This window comes from Trachypithecus francoisi, unplaced genomic scaffold, assembly GCF_009764315.1.
Source record: "Trachypithecus francoisi isolate TF-2019V2 unplaced genomic scaffold, Tfra_2.0 Lachesis_group9, whole genome shotgun sequence".
In the NCBI taxonomy this organism is placed as follows: domain Eukaryota; kingdom Metazoa; phylum Chordata; class Mammalia; order Primates; family Cercopithecidae; genus Trachypithecus; species Trachypithecus francoisi.
In genome coordinates, this window is record NW_022681474.1 from 9,153,532 (window position 1) to 9,176,141 (window position 22,610).

At 48.9% G+C, this 22,610-nt stretch overlaps 1 protein-coding gene across 3 annotated transcripts; it reads right to left on the reverse strand.

Annotated features, from left to right (window-relative positions):
* Nucleotides 1-968: 968 nt before the first annotated feature.
* On the reverse strand, nt 969-22,355 carry GATA3 (GATA binding protein 3). Of its 3 annotated transcripts, none has more exons than XM_033210026.1 (6): nt 22,186-22,355; nt 20,060-20,669; nt 17,125-17,661; nt 11,803-11,948; nt 6,288-6,413; nt 969-2,141 (listed from the first exon to the last, which is right to left on the reverse strand). In XM_033210026.1, the coding sequence occupies exons 2-6, from the start codon at nt 20,298-20,300 to the stop codon at nt 1,857-1,859; spliced, it is 1,335 nt and encodes a 444-aa protein (XP_033065917.1). In that variant the 5' UTR covers nt 20,301-20,669; nt 22,186-22,355; the 3' UTR covers nt 969-1,856. The 3 variants fall into 3 exon arrangements, with proteins under 3 accessions (XP_033065917.1, XP_033065918.1, XP_033065916.1); XM_033210027.1 differs by lacking the exon at nt 22,186-22,355 and adding an exon at nt 21,064-21,346 and having other exon boundaries at nt 11,803-11,945; XM_033210025.1 differs by lacking the exon at nt 22,186-22,355 and adding an exon at nt 21,064-21,340.
* Nucleotides 22,356-22,610: the final 255 nt, after the last annotated feature.

Genomic DNA, 22,610 nt, shown 5'->3' on the forward strand with positions numbered 1-22,610 from the left:
TTAATTAGGAGCCAGAGAGAGCTCCGTTTGCATCTCAGTGATGCTCTACACCTTTACTTCAACATTTAGCTTTAGGTTTAAAATATTTGCCAAGATAGCGCAGAGGCAATTAACAGATTTCTTTTAAATGTGTGCTATAGTTACACACTCCCTCCACAGGAAAAGAAAACTATACAGCAGAAGTTACAAAATGGTCATTTAGTGTTTTGAAAACATTCCAATAATCCCTTCACTGTGGTGTTATTCACTCAACAGTAGAAAAGCAAAACAGAAATGAACAGAAGAGCAGCCGGCTCGTTTCCATCTCAAAGAGAACCTCGAGGAACCTGTCAGCTGCAGTTTGCGCCTGGAAATCTCAGCATACCATCTTCCCAGTCCTCCTTCCATGGGCAGGAGGAGAGCAGGAAGACACACTGCCGCTCACTAGGGGACCCCAGATGTCACCCCAGCCCCAGGATAAATTCCTCCAGGCCGCATGTAGAACTCCAGATACTCCCAGTTTTCCCCAAAATAGACGTTGACTCTCTGGAGTTAGCATCGGCTCCTAGTGAATAACTTAACACGTCTGGTTGTTGTCTCTTTTAACTCCTTTCTCTGAAATGAGCTAGAGCTACCAGATTATTCTAGAAGAGTTTGGCCACCACGTGGATACGATGTCATTTTGTAGTTTTAAAATATTTTAACTTTATTATTATGCTTATAATATTATTCCAACAGACTGTATTAAAGGCAGTGATCACTAACACAGAACACGACAGGGCGAAGAGGCAGCCAGGCTGCTTGCAGGACGTGGCCTGTCGGGCCGGGGTCGCTGACATGCATGTTGATAGCTCATACACTGCTACCCTCAGCACAGGCTGCAGGAATAGGGACAAGACAGATGCCGCCGGACTCTTAGAAGCTATTTAATAAATATCATCCAAAAACAAAATGGAAAAGAAGCAAGAAACCCTCCGAGCACAACCACCTTAGGCCAACTGAATGTAATCTAGTTTATTCAACCAAAAATCGAGAGAGAAGGAAAATATTGAAACAAACAAAGGAAAGAAAGCAGTTCTTAAGACTAGCAGTAAATAAATTTATACAACAATTCGGTCTGTATAATATGATGAAATAAATCTACATCTTTTCTTATTTTGGTGCTTTGAATTATACATACAAACAACAATTACAGGGACTTGTTCACAAAGCATGTAGGCCTAGTAAAAGGCTCTCTGAAACCCTCAATGGCAACTGGTGAACGGTAACACGGATTGCCTGGAACTGGTATTTCCTTTGCAGAGGCCAACAGCTTTGAACGAATGATTCGCCTACAACTTTTTTCTTTTTTTTTTTTTTTTTCTTTTTTCTTTTTTTTTTTTTTCTTTTTTTTTTTATTTTAATGCATCAAACAACTGTGGCCAGTGAAAGGAAACAAAACTGGCAGTTTGTCCTTTTGAATATCAGACCTAGTTTCTTCTTAATTTCCACACTCTATTTCTCCCATATTCCTTAAACTTCTTGGCATCCTTCATGCCTTACAGCTACCCAGATGCAATAAAGTCATTGTACAGTATTTCTTACAATATAAGTTATATGCAATGTTCAGCATTTTTTTTTTTCACAGCACTAGAGACCCTGTTAAATAGGGGATATGAGTCAGAATGGCTTATTCACAGATGGGGTCCAGATTCAGTGGTTGGAACACAGACACCACAGTGAGCTCCTTTGCAAAGTGGCAAACATAATTTTGCTTTCTGCCTTCAAAAACATATATCCATCGCGTTTAGGCTTCATGATGCTGCTCCTGCAAAAATGCACGTCGAAGGGGGCTGCAGGGACTCTCGCTGGGGGCCCTGCGAGCCTCAAGCAGGGCTCTAACCCATGGCAGTGACCATGCTGGAGGGGTGATGCGGTCCAAAGGACAGGCTGGATGGCGGGTGCATCGGCGTGGGCGTGGTCAGCATGTGGCTGGAGTGGCTGAAGGGCGAGATGTGGCTCAGGGAGGACATGTGTCTGGAGAGGGCGGCCGGGTTAAACGAGCTGTTCTTGGGGAAGTCCTCCAGTGAGTCATGCACTTTTTTGCACTTTTTGGATTTGCTAGACATTTTTCGGTTTCTGGTCTGGATGCCTTCCTTCTTCATGGTCAGGGGTCTGTTAATCTAAACAAAGATCAATTTTTTTTTTTTTTTTTTACTTTTTGGCTGCCTCTGAAATGCACAGGCTCTCCCACACCAACAAGGGTTCCACCGGCTGCCCCGGTCAGGGATCCGTTTCCATTTCAGCTGGCCCCTTCCTCTATCCCACTTTCTCCTGTCTCTTTCCCAGGGACGGAAGAACTCAAATACATACAGTTACCAGATGAGAGACCCATCTAATACGATTGTATTTCTCTGGTAACGAAAATGGAGTTCACTTGTCTTATTTCTTTAGAACTTCCTTAGACTATATCATAAGAATCAAGGTAGTGAAGAATCTTCAAGAGGGAAATACCATTTTGTCTACTCTGACAAATCTGAACTTGAACAGCACTCCCCAGGTCATCAGCCTCTAGGTGGTTAAGGCCGTCTGCCTTGAAGAAATGAGGACTGTACCGCTTTACTGAATAACTTGTGGTTGCCTCTTTTCTACCTGGCCTTTGAGAGGTCATAAAATCTTCCCCTAGAATTTATATGTAGCAGGGTTGTACTTCACGAAACCATGCCTTTCTTAAAGGTGATCTCTTTTTTTTTTCTTTTTTTTTTTTTCGAGACGAAGTCTCACTCTGTTGTCTAGGCTGGAGTGCAGTGGTGCGATCTCGGCTCACTGAAACCTCTGTCTCCTGGGTTCCCGCCATTCTCCTGCCTCAGCCTCCTGAGTAGCTGGAACTAGAGGCGCCCGCCACCACGCCTGGCTAATTTTTGTATATTTAGTAGAGATGGGGTTTCACCATATTGGGCTGGCTGGTCTCGAACTCCTGACATTGTGATCCACCCAGCTCGGCCTCCCAAATGCTGGGATTACAGGCGTGAGCCACCGCGCCTGGCCAAAAGGTGATCTCTTGCCTTTATCACTCCAGCAGCAGCTGTAGTGGTTGCAAGTGCTATTTTCACCTAACTCTGACTCTCCACTTCTAACCAGACAAACAGCCAACCAACAAATCAACTAGTATTTAATAACCACCTATGGGGTGCAGAGCACAAAAGGGCACTCATGTTAATAAGGAAAGACCAAGAATGTGCTAAGGAGACAGAGACCAGACCCTACTCTGAAGATCAAGAGACTTCAATCTTGAAGACAGCTACCATTTCCCTCTCCTTGATAAACCTCATTTGCCTTTTAAAAATACACTTGCTTTGGGGGCCCAGAATCAAGAAAGGAAACTTTACAAAGTAAACAGAAGCTACTCCCCACAGGGAGGCCGAGGCAGATTCACCCCGACAGCAGACATCTGCCCGGAAGAGCAAACTCCCCATCTGGCCACGTTCCCAGGGGAGGGTGGCAAACAGACTCAAGGAGTGAATGGCAGTGTCGGGCTGTTCCTGACTTCCCGGGCTGAAAGCATCGCCTTCCACCACAGTTCTCAAGCGTGGAGAACCCTTGGCTCTGGGTTTTACCTATCTATTCCCAAAGCCAGAAAATCACAGCTGAGAAACGGAGAATTCAAATGGCCAGCGTGCTGAGAGCAGCCAACACCCAGCTTCCCGAAGCTGAGCTGGGAGAGGTCACCTGGAGAAGGAGACAAAGCCCCACACTGGAGCTGAGACCTTATTTCCCCCACACCCAGGAAGGCAATGTGACCGACGGCAGGAGAGCCCAGAAAGGTCACTGCCAGAGGAACATCTCCGGGTTCCTTCTTCCAAGTTTTCATCAAGATAAAGATGCAGCCTACAGAGATGACAGGAATCTACTCCCACATCAAATCTTCACCAAGATGATGTCCAGATACACAGCTCTGGATGCTGACATCTAGCTATACATAGCCGGGTATCTAAATATAATATCTAGTTACACCAGTAGCCACACAACCCCAGATAACCAGTCACAACACCACTGAGAGATGCTGATACCGAGGTAGGCAGTTATCTCAACACCTAGATAAGAAGAAGGAGCTTATGGCGTCCATGTAGAGATGTCTGGAAGGGCAGAGCAAAACGCAACGCGATGACAACGTTAATAGATTGTTATCTCTTACTGTTCAATACACATCAATCGCCTCCTTTTACGAATTCCTGGTAAACCAGAGAAGACAGAAAAACCACTCTTGAGGATGAGGAAGTTTCTGTCTCCCACTCACCCGAGCCCAGTCATGAAGACCAAGCTCATTAAGACTGAGGAGGTAGAAGTGAGGCATGGAGAGGATCTGTCAGCTTTTCTTTGATTTGAGAAATTCATATTCTTCAGAAATATATTACATATATATATGTATATGATCAGACACAAGTGAGATCATATCTCATCCCAGCTAACTATTCAAAAAAGCATATAACTAGTTAATCTCCTGTAATTCCTATACTTTCGCGGATATAGGGATGAAATATACATACACACACGATTCGTTACAATTTTGTTGTACTCTAAAAAAAGACATCATTCCCTTTCCCCTGGTTCTCCTCTTAGTTCTGACACTGCCAGCCTCCCAGGAAAGCCTCCTGACTCTGAAATGGGCCCCGACTCTTCTACTTTCTCAGCCACGTTATCTTGTGCAAGCGACTTGCTTTTCTGAGTCATAATTCCTTCAAGTAAAACCGAAATAAAAATAATTTCTGCCCTGTCTATATCATGGGACTATCTCAGGCTCAAATGTAATCAAGTAACAGGAAAGTTCTTTGAAATCCATAAATTACAGCCCAGAAATAACCTCATAGGCAGTGCTGATGACTGGATAGCTAATAAACCCTAATGCTAAAGCCTCACAGCTTATAAGCCCAAGTCTTCCAGATTGTAATCATGAATCTCTATCTCTACTGCAGTCAGCAAGTAAATTCCCCAAAGTGAAAACAGAACCTGGATTTAATTGCTGATAAATGTATATGAACCACAGTCCCAGGACCTAAGGGGAAATAAGGGATCGTAGTAAGACTCTAGTTTCATTCACTGGACCGGGACCACAGCGAGAGAGATGGCACAGGCAGGGAAACGAGTGTATAGAGCTCCTCGGAATCACAACAACCTGTTCCCAAGAAGTGAAAAAGAAGCAGGGTGCTGGGGTCACCCTAAGAAGTTCTCTATGACTCAAAAAATCCAACCAGAAAAGCTTCCTCCCCAATTCCCAGGTATTCCTGAGTAAGATGAGTTCATTGCCAGAACCGCCGCAAGCAAACGTCCCTGTCTCCTCCCCGTTCAGCCCCAGACTTTGCCAAAGTCAGGTTGGCCAAGAGAATTTAGGAGAATCAGAAAGAGCTAAAAAGGAAGGAGAGAGAGAACAAGACAGAGAGAGACCAAAATGACCATTTTTGTCTTTGGAATGAACGTAAACTTGAAGCCTCACTAGGATCATGGCCTGTGAGCCAGAACGGTTTCAGGAAAAAGGAAAAAAAAACCTGAAAAAAAATTTTTTAAGATTAAGATATATTATGAAATGAGAGGACCCCAAATGGAAAGATTAGAAATGACACAGCTAAACTCAGGTGACTGGCAATTACCATTCTGCTAACATGACATAAAAGGAGAAAATGACAGCTTCTTTTCCCTGGTGTGGTAACTTCTCCCAGGTGAGCCACCTTCCTCAGGAGCTAGCTCTCTGCACGTAAAAGTTGGTTCGGACAAAGATATCAGACGAAATCTCTCAGACATTTTTTCCGTGTCTTTTATACGGAGAATCCATTTCAGATTCATAGCACAGATTTAGCCAAGACTTTTTACCTCTCAGTAACCGAATGGATCCTCTTGGTTTCCAGAGTCCCTGCCACACATTACAATTCTATTTACCTTTCTCTTTCACTCTCTCTTTCTGCAAAAAGTTTAAAATGTAAGGAAACAACAACATACGACCGGTGGCTGTTTTTGTTTTCCAAAAGGAAGATTTTGGGTTTTTTTTTCGTTATAAACCAGACAGGCCCAGCCAGCACATCGGATTGCTGCATGATAGTGGAGTGTCCAATGCATACCAAGGGGGTTGTGTGGCTGCCAGGCTGTAAACCCCCTCGGCCTCAGCAAGGCTATGCTAGACAAAGTAGTTTTCCAAGCCAGGTCCTATTGCATCGATTATTTGGAGCCTGTGATCTGCCCCCGCGGTGGGCGATTCACATGGAGAGGGCGGTGGTGACACTCTTTGCCGGTCACCATCAGGAAGGGAGCCCTGTTCTTGCTGGTCCCAGTCTACTTACATTGTGCAGCTTGTAGTAGAGCCCACAGGCATTGCAGACAGGGTCGCCATTGGCATTCCTCCTCCAGAGTGTGGTTGTGGTGGTCTGACAGTTCGCACAGGACGTCCCTGCTCTCCTGGCTGCAGACTGAGAGTGGGGAGAGAGGAGAGGGTAAAATCAAAACAAATGTTAAATGTGTTGTCATCACTATGAAGACAGGCTTAAAAAAAAAACAAAAGGAGGGAAGAAATTATCATTGAAATCAAAACTAGCAAGTGGCCCACATGAAAGTGATACAGATCCCCAAACGCTGCCTCGAGAAGAAAAATGTCGCCACTACACTGGAGCATGTCAGGATTGCAGTAACGTGGCCAGAATTTCACCCACCACTCTCCGGTAGGAGCAGGAAGCTAGCCCCTCCTCCCTGGCAGTCTTAGCCTCCTACCCTCCTCCCACAAAGTACACTAGAGGGTTCATTTTTATGGGTGGCAATTTTGAATTAGCCAGCCAGTTTTGGAACTGCGCTTTCAGTTGCCTTTTTCACCAAGTCCAGGGCCACAAGAGGTCGTTTTCAAACTCCAACTCAACTCCCAAGAATATCCATCCTCAAATAGGCTCCGGTCATCAGCGAAGGAAGCACAAAGCCAAGCACCAAAAACACTCTGGATCCCAAATAAAGAAATGCTGAGTTATCAAGAGAACAGCCTGCTAACACAACAGCAGATTCTGCAAAGAATGTCTGTGCAAGTGTGTGGCATGCACACATGGGTGACACACCTGAGGAAGCGCTGAGTAGGACATCCTAAGTTGACAAGACCTCCTAAATTTATACAGCCTGCACTTTCTTTTTTTCTCTTTTCGAGACAGAGTCTCACTCTGTCACCCAGGCTGGAGTGCAGTGGTGTGATCTCAGCTCACTGCAACCTCTGCGTCATGAGTTGAAGCAATTCTCCTGCCTTAGCCTCCCTAGAAGCTGCGATTTATAGGCACCTGCCACCACACCCAGCTAATTTTTCTATTTTTAGTAGAGACAGGGTTTTACCATGTTGGCCAGGCTGGTCTTGAACTCCTGACCTCAAGTGATCCGCCTGCCTGGGCCTCCCAAAGTGCTGGGATTACAGGCGTGAGCCACCGCAGCCTGTGCTTTCAAGCTTGGTCACTTCCCATTCACGAGACGGTCACCCTCACTCTCTTTCCCATTCACGAGACGGCCACCCTCACTCTCTTTCCCATTCACGAGACGGCCACCCTCACTCTCTTTAGGTGGCTGTCACCTAAATTTGATTCACCAATCAAACAAACTCAAAAGACCAAGGAATGTTGCCACTCATCAGGAGCCAGAGTTCAAGGACCCAGAATCCCTTGCCTCCTCTGATACCAGTTCACCTTCGTGAAATCAGGCATTTCCTATTTGCTGTTCACGGAGTAGCATAGTTGCAGGTCAAAGGTCAGCCTCAACTTGAATTTTAATTCCTTGGTTGTGTTACTGCCCTAATTTCCTTTAAAAGAGAGATTTTTCTTTCATTTTTTGACATATTTAAATTGGTCAAGTGACTACTCTCTGTTCATGCTTTAAAAAAAAAATGAAAAAAACCGTTGGAAGAAAATGGAGTTGGGTCACTTCTAATATTAACCTCTCTCTCTTCCTCACCTTCTATCACGGAAAAAAAATTTTAACTGCAAAATTATCCCCGTTCCTGGATCAAAAATATTATCAAAAGAAAGGTAAGAGAAGAAAGAGTTTAGTCTCTGTCTGTGATGAAGAAAATTCTGGTATGGTTATAAGAACACAGAACAAGAACTATAGGGATCCTGGTACAGTTTTGTTTTTTGTTTTTCGTTTTGTTTTGCTTTGTTTTGAGACAGAGTCTCGCTCTGTCGCCCAGGGTGGAGTGCAGTGGCGCGATCTTGGTTCACTGCAAGCTCCGCCTCCTAGATTCACGCCATTCTCCTGCCTCAGCCTCCCGAGTAGCTGGGACAGCAGGCACCCACCACCACGCCCGGCTAAGTTTTTGTATTTTTAGCAGAGACGGGGTTTCACCATGTTAGCCAGGATGGTCTCGATCTCCTGACCTCATGATCCGCCTGCCTCGGCTTCCCAAAGTGCTGGGATTACAGGTGTGAGCCACTACACCTGGCCTGGGATCCTAGTACAATTTTATATCAATATTTTATCAAGCAAAAAGTTGAAGTCAACACACAAAGCCACCAAATATGGAGAACCCAGTGGCAATTTTGAATTAACCTGAGTGACCCTTTTTCTTTCAAAGTTGCTAAATTGTTCCACAGATATGCTCCTGTGGGATGTAAATAACAGAGTATATTATGACCTTTTTAAACAAATTCTTTCTTTTCTGTATTCTAAGGAACTGGAAACTAAAAACTGCCCTGATCTATCACAATGGAGAAGATGGGAGTCTTTTGCTGTCCATCTTGAACGTAATTCACATTGTCCATGAGTGTTGATTCTAACCCCATATGCCTCTGCCAGACTGCCTTTATGAAACGTGATAATTTAAGGCTGAAACAACTGTTTCATTTGTATACTCTTCGGGAGAAAGTACAACATAAAACCAGTGCTTAATGATTTTGACAATTAAATTATATGTGATTATTATCTTCCTATAGTGTTTTTTTTTTTCTTTAGAAGAGCTACTCAGTTATAGCAGATTAATATCATTCAGGCACCTGGGTTTCCTAGCCCAGCAATTCTGAATGTACACAGTACAAGCGTATAATGCCAACTGGTAAAATCAGAGCTCCAGATGACAAGGTATAGCGTGTAATCTTTTGCAGTCTATTGACAGCAACCTAAATAAAAGCAAAGGAAGATGCTTCCTGTACTACAAACTTTATGGGAACTTAGGGTCTCTCAAAGCCATACTGTTTGGGTCACTAGCAGGAGGTAGAATATATTAAGGCAAGCAGCTCAGCCTCTCGCTAGTGGTGAGATGGATGAAAATCCTGGCAATGCCGGGGGAAAAGAATCTATGAATCTTCCTTTCAGTTCTCTCTCCTGTTTCCCGCATTTGTTTATTCAGGGTTAAATATGCATCTCACAGAAGAGCTAGCTATGATGTATGGGCTGAGTGGTCTTCAGTGAATCTGCAAATGTTTTCAACAAAAATAGCAATCTGGAACTGGAATAAAGGGTCAGGGAATATAGGAAAGGAGAAAACAATGGGTTCTAGGTATTCAGAAGTCAAATACATCTCAGGGCTGAAAAAAGACAGACAGACAGAAAGAAAGAAAGAGAGAGAGAAAGAAAGAAAGAAAGAAAGAAAGAAAGAAAGAGAGAGAGAGAAAGGAAGAGAAATCTGAATGTGTCCTGTGTTCTCCCTGTAGCTTATGAATTCTATAGAACTAAAAACATCAAACCGCCCAAGACAGATGATTAAGAAAGAAAAGACAGATGAAAATGTGACAGTCATTGAACTCTAAAATTCAAAGCAATTATTACTCAGAGTTCTAGAGCTTTCCTATGAAAGGTGAGTGGAGACAAAATTGTATAAAATGGAAGTACGATCCTCCTCTGCAATCTGACCAGACACAAGAAGAAAACCCAAGAAAATGTCAAATAAACTTTTGCTCACCAATCAGCCCATACCTTAAGACTTTTAATCCCTCTCTTTTGCCTTCTTTACTTTTATTTAAAAAAAAAAAAAAAAAAAAAAAACTATAATGGTACCAAGACACATTTTAACAAGAAGGTTTTTGTTGGTTTTTTTTTTTTCCTCTCTCTCTCTCTCCTTTTTTTTTTTTTTTTTTTTTTTTTTACTAGGGCCAGGTTTTTGAGTGATTCAAAACATTCTTTTGTGGTGTGATCATATTCATTCTGCACTAACACCTCTAGCCTTTTTTTTTTCTCAAACACTTCTTGTTCTGATACGTTCAAACATCTTGGTGTTTAGGTTGGGGAAGCTGAGTTGTTGTTTATGAGTTATCTCCAGTGCTCAGATATCCGGCAGCTTTTTCCTAGGAAGTCAGCTTTGCACATGAGAGAAAGGAAAAAAAAAAAAAACCAAACTGCAGGAGGAGAGCTGGGGGAAGGTTGAGAAAGTTGGAGAAGGGGGCAAAGATCAGAAAGAATAAAGCCTCGATATCCAGGATTGTCAAAGATTAAAGTCATGTGGACATTTCCATCCCTAGAAAGTTTTCCTTCTTCGGCTGGGAGCGGTGGCTCATGCCTGTAATCCCAGCACTCTGGGAGGGTGAGGTGGGTAGATCACCTGCGGTCAGGAGTTTGAGACCAGCCTGGCCAACAAGGCGAAACCCTGTCTCTATTGAAAAAATACAAAAATTTGCCAGGTGTGGGGGTGGGTGCCCGTAGTTCCAGCTACTCGGGAGGCTGAGACAGGAGAATTGCTTGAACCTGGGAGGTGGAGATCACAGTGAGCCGAGATTGTGCCACTGCACTCCAGCCTGGGTGACAGAGTAAGACTCTATCTCAAAAAAAAAAAAAAAGAAAAGAAAGTTTTTCCTTCTTCAAAAAAGGATGTGAAACGTGTTGAGTTGCACTACAATCTGATGGGGAGGGCAAATAATTCTTTAAAAAGCATACAAAGATGTTCTTTTTCCTCCCTTAGAAATTGATGGATGCTAATGTATCCATTAATCTGCATGGGGAAATCCCCTCCTCTCATTATCTACTTGGTGAATGTCAGCACCACATTCACATTTTGATCTCTTAGCTGTGGCTAGAGTTGTTATTTGTGTGTTGCGTACATTCACTACTCAGACTTCCAAAGAGGAGCTTGCAAATGAGTGTCCCTTGTGAGTCTTCCTTATAAATGCTTGACAGAGCCAGGTTTTCTCAAGGATCCCTCATGCTTCAAAAGTGTTTTAAAGAATAATGAGAGAGGAGGGAAAAAACTATCACCCTACTGGTAGTAGTTCAAAGAGAAAATAAGACCAAATGCCAGGTATGAGAGGACTCACACGACGTTGCCCCCAGGAATTGCCTGTGGAAAGTTCTCGAATGCTGAGACCAAGAAGGGAGGAAAGTGGCATTAGGCTCACTGGTTGCTGGTGAAGCCTCTGAAATTCATTTAATCAGCTCCAACCATTTCGAAGCATTAGCATAACAAGTCCATCCACTGCACCGAGTCTGTGATCCTTCCTGGGAAGCCACACACCACAACTTCAGGAACCCATTCTGGATGGTTTCTGGAACATTCCATCCTCATACTAAATGTCTCTATCTGTCAAACAGTGCTCATCAATACATTTAAACCAGCTGCGCTGGTCCTGTTCATACCATTATTCTATTCAGGAATACACTGCAGATTTGATAACCAAGAATTCAGTCTCCTTAAAATTTTCACAAGTGACTTAAGAAACACAGATGGGGAAAAAGAGTTGTTCTGTGTATCAAATTTGAAAAAAAAAAAAAAAAAAAAAAACTATCCCAAGCCAGCTGACATGATTGGAGGCTATCCTGTCAATCAATTTCCTGCAGAAAGCTGTCCTTCCGGAAGAGAGGAAATGAGAAACCGGGAATGGTCAGCGTGGAATCCATCCCTTCCCGAGAACTTACCAGCCTTCGCTTGGGCTTAATGAGGGGCCGGTTCTGTCCGTTCATTTTGTGGTAGAGCCCACAGGCATTGCACAGGTAATGCCCCGTGCCATCTCGCCGCCACAGTGGGGTCGAGGTTGCTCCGCAGTTCACACACTCCCTGCCTTCTGGAAACAAAAGCACAGATAAGCCACTTAGGGAAGGAAAACACAGCGGGAAGGCTGACAGCATTTGGAACTGGGGGAAGAAAAGTAAAATGGAGAACTTTTTTCCTTCTCCTTCCTCTTTTGGGGAGCGTGTCCACCCCCACCTCTTTCCAAGACGCTCCAAAGTCGAGCTGGGGAATGCTGTCCCCGCGTGACCGCTCCCCCGACACACATAGAGGCGCCCGCAGAAGGGGTAGATGCATCGTTGCAACAGAACCCTGTTCTTGGCTTGCCCGACCTGATGGAGAAGACCGGGCAGGACTGAGAAGGAACGCAGATTCCAGCTCAAATACTTCCCTGAGAAAATCCTGAGCCCTGGATGGTGGCAAAAGCCAAACATTCCATTCATTTCCCCTCAAAGGAAAAAAAGGAAGACAAAGGTGACCCATTATCATCATGGGTCTGTCTATAGAGATTGATTAAATAATGAAGATTAGGATGGGGGAAAGGAAGGATTAATCAATGGCTAGATAGGTGAACAGATAATAGATAGATGTATAGATTGATCAGTCGGCTGATTGATTTCAGTAGCTAGGGTTTTAGATTTTACTTCCAATCAAACTGTAAATGTCCCCGGCTGGAGAGGAAGCGATTAGGACCCAGCAGGGGTTTCCATAGCTTTCCAGTCACTGTTACACAGACTGAAGTTAAAGTATGACCCCAGCCAGGGTGTGCAGGGGCGAGATGCAAACTTTAGGCGGGGAACCCGGAAGAGGGGGAGGGAGGGAAAAAGGAAAAGGGAAGGTTTGGGAGGACAGAGTGAAGCCGATCAGAGGAAGATCAGGAGAACAGGCAAGTTCACGAAGGGGGGTGGCTGCTCATTAACCAAAGCCTGCCTGCAGTTTCTCTTTTTCCAAAAACACAAACAAACAAAATAAACGAAAAACCGGCCAGGCCGGTAGGGAGTTTGAGCGGCATATTCACTCCCTCAGCCCCGGCTGGAAAGTGACCCAGACCCACCCAGAAAACTCCTTGGAAGAATCCCTTAAATTACCATTTCAAGACATGGGGGAGTTTGCTAACTGATTTCAACTTCTGCAGGAGGAAGAGAAAGATGCTTTCTAGGAGACTCTCCTTGCTTCTGGGGGGCCCAGGGACACCTGGGTCTCTAGTGCCCGGTCTCTTGGTGCCCGGAGAAAGCCAGGACTCCCCTTCCCTGCAGGAACAGAAGGCTCAACTCCAGTTGGTCCCCCAGAGAGGGGAGGCCCAGAGGAGGACCCTGGAGGGTGGGTAAGGAAGAAAAATGAGCCCTGAAGACTGTTTTGTTTTAAGAGAGTAATTAGTGACCTCCAACCTGCCTGGACCACTGGGGTGGAAACAGAGAACGCAGTAAGGTGCTTAGAATTTTGATTCCCCTAAAAGGAGGAAAAATCTGCCTTGGCAGATATGGGACCTATTGGGCCTTTGGAAAGCCCCAGACCAAGTAGGAGGGATCTAGGGGGGTTCACACTTGGGGGCCTGTGATCCTCTCCAGGGATAAGTTCTTTAGGAAAGTTAAAGACTTTTGCAAATGGAAGAAGGTCTTGCGCCCTTTTCCATGGGAGTCAGGGAGGGTGTCCACTAGTTTTTGTCTACTTTGCTTTTTCAAAAAAAAAAAATTGAGGACGTAAGAGAGGTTTTTTTTTTTTTTTTTTTTGGCTCCACATTCCAAAAGGTTCTTAACCTAGGGTCCCCAGAGTGCCTTCGCTGTGCCCCAGAACCCCTGAGATTAAACACAAACATGCCGCAGTGCGTGCCAAAGGCGCCTTCCTAAGCACCCAACGGCTCTTCTCAGTTCTTGAAAAAGACTCAGGCCTGAATCACACCCAGACACCTTTCAGTTGGGGTCAAAAGCCTGAGGGATGTGGCAGACTGGATGCGGGGGAGGCTGGAAGGAAAGAGTGAAGGGTGAGTGGGCGAGCAGCCGGCTACAGCCCAAGCCAGGAGGCCACAGGCCTGCCTTTTTGCGTCCCTGGTGGCCGCTGGGTTAGCTCCTTCTAGAGCAGCACTGGCCCTGTCCCAGCTAGGACTGCAGGCCCACTACCCACCCTGCCCAGACAGGGGACCCCTTCAGGCTCCTCCCCTACTTGGGCACTGGGCAGAGGGCAGTGTGAGGAGAGGCCGCTGTGGTTGGAGGCAGGCAGGGAGTGTGGTTGCCACCCGGCTCCTGGGCACCCTGGCGCTGGGGGACCTCCCAGTCTGACGTGATCAGTCTGATTTCCTTTCATTTGCAGGGCACTGGGGAGGGTGATAGCTTCCTTTTCAGAAACGCCTTGAAAGCTAGCAACGGTTACCTCTTCAACAAGGATCTGCACACTAGGGCAATGTTCTGTCTTGATTCACTCAGCAAGTTTGCCATTGCCTCTATGGGCTTTTCTTCTTTTTTCCTTGCTGCCTCTGGTCTGTGACTTCAGCAAACAGCCAATTTTCCTAATGGAGGCCCTGACTCTCTCCTGCCTTCTTTCCTCCCCACTCCTCACCCCTGCCTGTTGTGAGCTGCTCAGGCAGACACCTCTCTCTTAGGTGACAAGAACCACAGAGCTGCGAGGCCTCTTGACATTCAACAGCTGCTGGCAAACGCCTCTTACTCTGCCTTGGCCTGAAACCCTGAAACCAGGCTGTGGGAGGGGGTAGGGAGCAGGGCAGGAGCTTGATCAGAGGACAGTGGAGGGAGATACCCAACTGGAAAGGTGGCAGGGGAGCTAAGAAGCTGCCCTGGATACAAAGACTCTGTCTTTTGTTTGCAAAAGCTTCGTCCCAGCCCCGAAAGCCTAGGCGTTAAGACAGCAATAGGTGCCCTAACCACAACTTCAACCGTTTCCAGCGACAACCCCAAAAACTCTCTCTTCTCTGTGTCCTCCTTCAGCAAATGCATTTGCAAAGAAGAGGTTAAAGGGGGAAAAAAATAGAGAGAGAGAGAGAGCAACCACTAAAACCAAGAGAATCCCCTCCTCAAGAATTCCCACCACCTCCACCCCCTGCACAAGGAGGGGCTTCTCAAAACTTCCCCTCCACACTCCCAAAAGTCCCAGCCCGCTCACCACCCCTGCCAGGTGTGCTGTTCTTGGTTTTCATGACTGTGAGAAAGGAATTAAGAAGGAGGAAGTATAAAGGCCAAATTGCAATGGCCTCCTCTCCCCCTTGCCAAAAAACCAAAATCGGTGTATCGGTATTCCTAGCTCTGGCTTAGGGAAACCACGGCGCTCTTTTTCTCCCCTCCATGTTCAGAGTCTTACAGAAAGAAATGAGACTTAAGGCAGAAAGTGTGCACAAGAGGGGGAGAAATCAAACACGGAAATGAGGGTAAAGAAACCAGAGTATCTTGGAAAAGTCACTCTGTCCCCTCCCCCACCCGCACAAACCACTACCCCGGCCTCAGATACCACGAGCTCTCCTCAACCTCATAGCCTTACCAGAAAAGAGAACTTTAAAAAATAATAATAATAAAGAAGAAGAAGAAGAAAAAGAAAAGAAATCCCATCATGACCTCAAAATGCACAGGTCTGCTCTCTTTAGATTTAGCGCCCCAGCCTGTGTTTCTGAGTCAAGCTGTACCCCGCCTCTCCTTAATCCTTCCCTCCACCCCCAAGCCCAGCCCCTGCCAGGCACTGCGGCCACTTTGTGCCTCCAGCTCTCCCGTCCTCTTGCTTTCTTTTCGACTCCACCAGCTAGCCTGCCCCCTCTCCCTCCTGCCTACTTTCATGTACTGAACATGCAGGTCTGAGTTCTTCTGTCAGCCTAACCGCATCCGGACTCTATTAAAGTTCCTGGCTCGGGATAAACAATGCAACTGTCGCGTGCAGCAGTCTGAAAATAATTGGATTAGCTAAAACATATCAACTAAATAGAGAGAGTCCTGCTCAGGCAGTCGGAGTGAATGTCACCCTAGAAAAAAGCTCTGAAAACTGATCTCATGGTCACTGGGCTCCCAGAGTACTCCCTCTGAAGTTTTTCAAACCGGAGCTTTGGGAGCTCGGTTTCAAGGCTGCTCATCTCATCCCTAAAAGACAAGTGATTTTCACGATTGCTTTCTATATAGGATCTATACAGAGAGAGAGCAGAGGCAAGATACCCGGAGTCGATCAGGGAAGAGATGCCCACCCTGAAATGGACACGCCTAAGGAGACATCAAAATCTTCACCAAACCCTGTCTAAAAATACAGTTAAATCGATCTCAGAGAATCCCTGGCTCTCTTTTGACTCAATTACTTTGGTTAGAAATGGAATTGGTGATGGATTGATTTATTTTTAAAGCCAAAGTATTTTGTGGGGGGGGTTTCTTTCATGCAAGTAATGACACCAATTGAATAAAAATGCAGCGTGCTGCTAGGCAGCGCTTGCATTTTGGAAAGGAACAGAGCACAGGAAACTGAGATACACACCTGGAGCACTTTTCCGTTCCTTTCTACCTCCTCTGGCTGCAGCTCAGCCAAGCAGTCTGTCCTAATAGGGCTTCCTGCCCCTGCCTGCACTGAGCGCTCTAGGAGAGCTGCAGGTAACTAACTGGGCCAGGCAATATTTGATTTTCATTCAACTCGGCTTCCCCAGTGCAAAGCCACCGCTTTCTCTCAGTTCAGCTGAGAGCCCCCTTTTCCACACAGAGAATATGTGTGCAGCTTTGGCCAGGCTCTTGCACACACACTTTGTATCTACATGTCTAATAAAGGACTGTCCTCACTGCATGGTCCCCTTTGAGCTGAGCGAGAGGAACAGTCAGAATGACAGAGGCCAAAGGGGTCATAGAGGGACCTGTGTTTGTTTAGGCTTGAGGAGGTTTCGCTTTAGCATGAAACACTCAAGATTTATTCCCTCGGCCTTCCATTTGGTCTTGGAAACTGACTAAAAGTTACCAACCGAATCCAGAAGTCCTGCGACAGGCAGAAGAGGGCATGACTTTGTTTTTGTTTGTCTTTTTCCTTTCCCAGCTCATTGGGGGGTTTTAAATCAGATCCCACTTCCCCTCTGCCTCCGAAGCCAGGCGTGAGTTAGGATGGGAGGACATGCAGTGCCTTCCCGGCAGGAAGAATGGGAAGAAATGGCATCTCAGCAGGCTTTGGGACACACCGGCTCCCCGGAGGGGTCCCTCTGGGTGCGGTCCTGGATAGAGGAAAAGGGGAGGAGGGGGGAGAAAAGGCTCCAGGGGAGAGCTGGCTCCTACCTGTGCTGGACCGGGCCTTGGGCCTGGACTTGCATCCGAAGCCGGTGGGGGAGCCGCCCAGCAGACTGCTGGGGGGGAAGAGTCCGGAGCTGTACTCGGGCACGTAGGGCGGGTAGGTGGTGATGGGGTGGTGGGCCGACGAGGAGGCCCCCCCCAGGGCGGTCATGCTGCCACGGGAGTGGGACGACTCCAGCTTCATGCTGTCGGGCAGCGGCACCTGGTACTTGAGGCACTCTTTCTCGTCCTGCCGGGCCGAGCCGGCCGAGCCCGGGGTGGACAGCGACGGGTCCGGGGAGACGTCCTTAGGTGGGGTGGGCGGGAAGGTGAAGAGGTGCGGGCTGGCGTGGCCCCCCGACAGGGAGGAGGACGAGGCCGGGGGATAGACGGAGAGGGGCCCCGGGGAGCCGTGGTGGATGGACGTCTTGGAGAAGGGGCTGAGGTTCCAGGGGGAGGCGGCGTGGTGGCTGCCCAGGGCTTTGCCGCCGTCCAGCCAGGGCAGGGATCCATGAAGCAGAGGCGGGCGGCACACCTGGCTCCCTGTGGGGCAGCGGGGAAAGGGCAGGAGAGAGAAGGAGGGTGAGTGTGACCCTGCAAGGCCGTCAGGGACACCTGGGGACTCTCTCCCTCGCACTAGCCTCCCTTTCAGCAAAAGTCCAAGCACAGACAAGGGCTCAGGCCCATTCTCTCATCCCAGTGGTCCCAGGAGTACCTGCCTGGCACACCTGGGGGTCAGGCTGGGGACAGAATCCTTCACCCCTCTCTCCCACAGGGATGTCCCATCAAATCCAGCAGAATGAAGGGCCTGTGGCTGACACCCGAGAGGTTGCTGCAGAGTGGAGAAGGGCCCCTCTGCTTATTTGGCCTCTCCAGATACACCACCTAAATCACATTCCCCAAAGCCTCTCTCTAGAACCTGATTTGATTTATGGTTTTCCTTCAATGGCCCTGAGTTCCCTGACTCGGACTTAATCCCAGTCAGCCTGATAAGAGAGAGGGCTGTGAGTGAGGAGGCCTGAAGGATGGAGCCCGGCCACACAACTGCTCCACACCAGAAAACGACCCTGGAGTCAGGCCCAGCTCCCAGCACTGAATGCAGGAAGGAGAGGCCTTGGGACAGAAGTCAGGAGACTTTCAGGGTTAGTTCCCGGAAACCTAACCCAGTGCTTGCTCAGAATCAGCCAGACTGCCTGCAAAAGGCCTGAAATGGGATTTGCAGGGACATTTTCATTGCTGGGGCTGTTGGAGAAAGTTCCCAAGGCTGGACCCTGGGATGGCTGTTTTCTCCACTTTTCTCGCCCTCCCAAATCCTAAAGGAGAAGGAGATAACATAAGCCCCACGCGCCCTCAATAAAGCTATGATCCCACCAGTGCCATAGGTGAATTTTCACCTGAGCCCCAAAGACACAAAATTCCAGTTGATGTATATATTTTAAATCAAAGATGACTCAGACACAGAGTCTGTTTAGCCTTCATTTAAAACGCACAATAAAGTAGCTGTAACTCATACACTCCGAGGGGTTCATTTAAAAAGCAAGTGCAAATCCACACACTTCTTGATCTTTAAATCCGGTACCTGCCTCAGCATTTGACATTCGATTCAACCATTAAGAACAATACTGAAACTAAACTTAAGAGAGAGGAAGGGGAGGGGAGTGGAGAGGGAAAGAGAGTTCTCTGAACACCAAGGGTCAAGCTTCATATTATGCAGGAAGTAGTATAGTAAATAATATTAAGTCTGCCTCTACCGCATTTCCACTTAACTGTTGATCTGCACAGAAGGTGGGCAGAGAGCGCCCCATCTGCAGAAACGATTGTTTAAAACCTGGCGACAGCGGGGTAGAGGATGCCTGCTGCCGGAGGGGCTATGTCATCAGTGCCAAGGCAGGCTCTAAGTAGGGGGATCAGGGCAGAATTCGGTCTGGCTGGACTCAGAAAGCCTCACACTTTTTCTGACCAATGTTTTGCCCCTGTTTCTTCTTTAGGAACAAACTTAAAGCTGGAAAGTATGCGATCTTTTTTCCTCAAACTGCACAGGCCCGGTCTTCTTTTTTTACATTTCAAAACTCTCCTAAACTTCTCCAGGTGAAAGGGGAAAAGAGGTGGTTCTGGAATTGCCTCTATTTAAACGGGGGTGTATCCTACATCTTAGGTGGGAGGCTAGTGGAGGGCAGTACCCAGAGACAGAGTATAAGGCACGAGTTGCAGGCAAGGAGGCAACTTGAAAGCAAAGACGCAGGAAAATTCTGTGCAGCCGGGAATCTGGGAAACGTCAGATCCCTCAAACTTAAGACAGGGGTCTCCCCTCCAAATCCCTTCAGCATCAGAATTCCATTCCTGAAGCCAAGAGGTAGGAGACCTGTCTAAAAACCAAAGGCACTAGCTTTGGGAAAAGGTCAAGGAGAAGGGTGTGAATAAATAAGTCTCTGGGGCCTTTCTGAAAATGTGCGAATTGACGGACGCTGGCAGAGGCCGCCCCCCTAGAAAGAGCTAGCGGGTAACAGGGAACGCCAGGTTTTTTGGAAGAGCCGGGTTCCAGCCGGGCTTGGCCGGCGCCGGCTACCGGGCCCAGAGAGCCCGGACCCGCGGAGGCAGAGCCAGGGCACCCCACGCCTGGAGACATCCCGAGACCCCCCCCCCAAAACCTGCAGCCGCGCAGGGACGAAAGGCTGCGGCCTGGCGCCCGCCAGGTGAGCGCCAGGCCCCAGGGCCACCAGCCGGGAGAGGCGCCTGCTGCGACTGTTTGAAAACACACTCTCGCGACGAGCCAGAGGCCTCCCTTGCCCATTTCCGGGCCCCAATTTTTTTGTAAAAGAACCAGGAACGGCAGATGGGGGCTTTCGATTGCCCTCTCCCCGCCCTCAGGTCCTTCCCGACCTCCCCGAGCTGGGACGACTGACGCAGCCGACAAGAGCCCCCGCACCCCGGGCGCACTCACCATGGTGGGTCGGAGGATACCTCTGCACCGTGGCCCTGACCGAGTTTCCGTAGTAGGGCGGGACGTGGTTGCCTTGACCGTCGATGTTAAAAAGCACATCCACCTCCTCCGGCAGCGGGTACTGCGCCGGGTCCATGTAGGAGTGGCCGAGGCCCGGGTGGTGCGTGTCCGGGTGCTGCCCGTTGAGCACGGCGGGGTGGTGGTGGCTTACCCAGCGCGGCTGGTCTGCCGTCACCTCCATGGCCTCGGCTGCTCTCGCGCCCTCTCGCCGGGCCCGGAACCCGCGCGCGGGGAGGGAGGGCGGTCGGCCTGGGAGGTCGGGGGGCTCCTGCCGTCGGAGGGTCGGGGGTCGTTGAATGATTTGCTTTCGGTGGGGGGATGGGAAGGCTGGGAAGCAAAGGTGAGCAAAGGAGAGGATTTTTAAAAAATAATCTTGGAGGGGTCTTTTAGCAAAGAGAAGACGGGGAAGACAAAAATCCAAAAACTGGGTACGGCAGGATAAAAGGGGACCAGGTTGTAAAAAGGGGCGACGACTCTGGAATTCTGCGAGCCAGGCTCCTCTACACCGGGGTCCTCAGCCGCTCCGAGGCGGAGTCCCTCCTCGGGTCACCTGCAAGGGAGAGAAGGGGAGACCTGGATGAGCCCCTGAGTTGCTGGAGTGGCACCACCTCCCTTCGCGCCGCCCGCCCGCCCAGCGCACCCGAGACCCGCACAGGCGCGCGGGGAAACGGCCAGGGAGCCCGCAGGACTCTCAGGGACGTCCCTGCAGCCCGACTCTCGGGAGCCGGGGCTGGCTGAGCAACTTGGAGGACAAGTCCCAGGGCTGACTGTTGCAACTTGGAGGACAAGTCCCTCCCTCGGGGACACCGGTCCCGGGACCATCCCCTCAGCCCCTAGAAAACCTCCAAAAGAGGAGAGTTGAGTTTTTAAAATTGCTTTACGTCCTCCCAAGTGGTTGGGGGCAAAAAATAAAAGCTAAAAAAAAAAAAGTCACCAGTACCAACCTGGGTAGCAAAGAGCAGAGAGGAGGAGGAGGCAGCGGCGTACGACCTGCTCGGTCAGATTGCGTAGCTCGCTCTGTCTCGCTCTCCCTCCGTCTCTCTCACTTCTTCTCTCTCTCTCTCCCTCTCTCAGTTTTTTTTTTTTTTTTTTTTTACAGGGAATGCATTCTTTCTGAAAGTATCAAGACGGCGCCAGGCAGCTCAGTGTTCGCAGACAGCTGTGGCGCGACGCAACTTAAGGAGGTTCTAGTGTCATCCGCGCCGAGGGGGGAGGAGCCTGGCGCTGGCGAGTAGGGGACAGAATCCCCGGCACAAGGAAACTGCAACCCAAACCGGCTCCAGGACTTCTCCCCCCGCCCCGCGCACCCCCGCCCCTCCTCCCGCCCCTCCACTGACCGGAAAGGGGCGCCGCAGAGGGCGGCCGCGGGCGGAGGGGCGGCGGGCAGGGTGGGCGAGGCCCGTGGGGCTTACGGGCGGACGGGAGGGAATGCGCGCTCTGGCCCTTTAAATGTGGCCTCAGCTCCTGCCGATTCATTCGGGTCGGGTGGACGATTCTGTCCCAGTGCAGCCAGCCTGCCCCATTCATGAAGTTCATGTCGATGGGCAGACTTTTCTTTTTCAGACTTTTAAACAATAGGCACGCATGGATCGTCATTAGGATCCAATGCAGGCTGTTTGGGAGAGCGCATCGATGTGGGGAGACGTGCGCGTTAAATTGATCAGTAAAACAAAATGTTTGGTGTCAAGGTGCTTTGAGATTTGCCTCTCCGGCTGACTTCCTAAGAGGGTGAGGCATCGGGTAAAGGAGAGATGCCTTTGACTGGAGCGTCCGTGTCAATTTTGTTGTCACTGTCACCTCTTTCCCGGGCCTTCTGCGCTCTCGAGCCCCCAGAGTGAACACGCTTCAGCTGTTGCAGCTGCCCTTTCCAGACCTAATATTTGTAATCAATGTGTGCTTTTGACTTGAGTGGCAACAGTGAGGGATTAGAAGGGGGGAGGGGAGGGGAGGAAGAGACTGGCTCTAAGTCATTCCCCGAGTACGCTCAGTGTAGACGGACAGAAAGAATTCGGTCTTCACTCCAGGAACCCAACTTTTCCTTTCGCCCCGCCCGGAGTCCTACTTACTCCGGCTCCCGGCGTTTCTCCCCCAGTCGAGGAAACCAGCCCTCAGTCTGCACCGACCCCAACCCCGGCCTCCGGTCGGAACTCCACGGCGACCTTCCCCGGCTCTCGGGTCTCCAGGCCAAGCTCTGCGCAATGGGCACCTCGGCGCGGAGGGCACACGGCTGCAAGGCGCCCCAGAGAGGAGGGCGGGGCGAGAAGGGGCGGGACCGCGAGGGGCCAATCAGCGGGCGAGGCTGCGAACTAGCCGCGATTGGCCCGCCCCGCGGGCTCCAACCTGCACGGCCCGCTCGGTCCTTTGAGCCACTGCATCCCCTAGTGGCGCCCGGGTGGCTGCAGCCGCCGGCCCGAAAATGCTTCTCGGGCGAGCAGGGGTCAGGCGGGAAAAGAAGACTCCAAATCCACTCTCTGCTCGCCCCCAGGGCAAT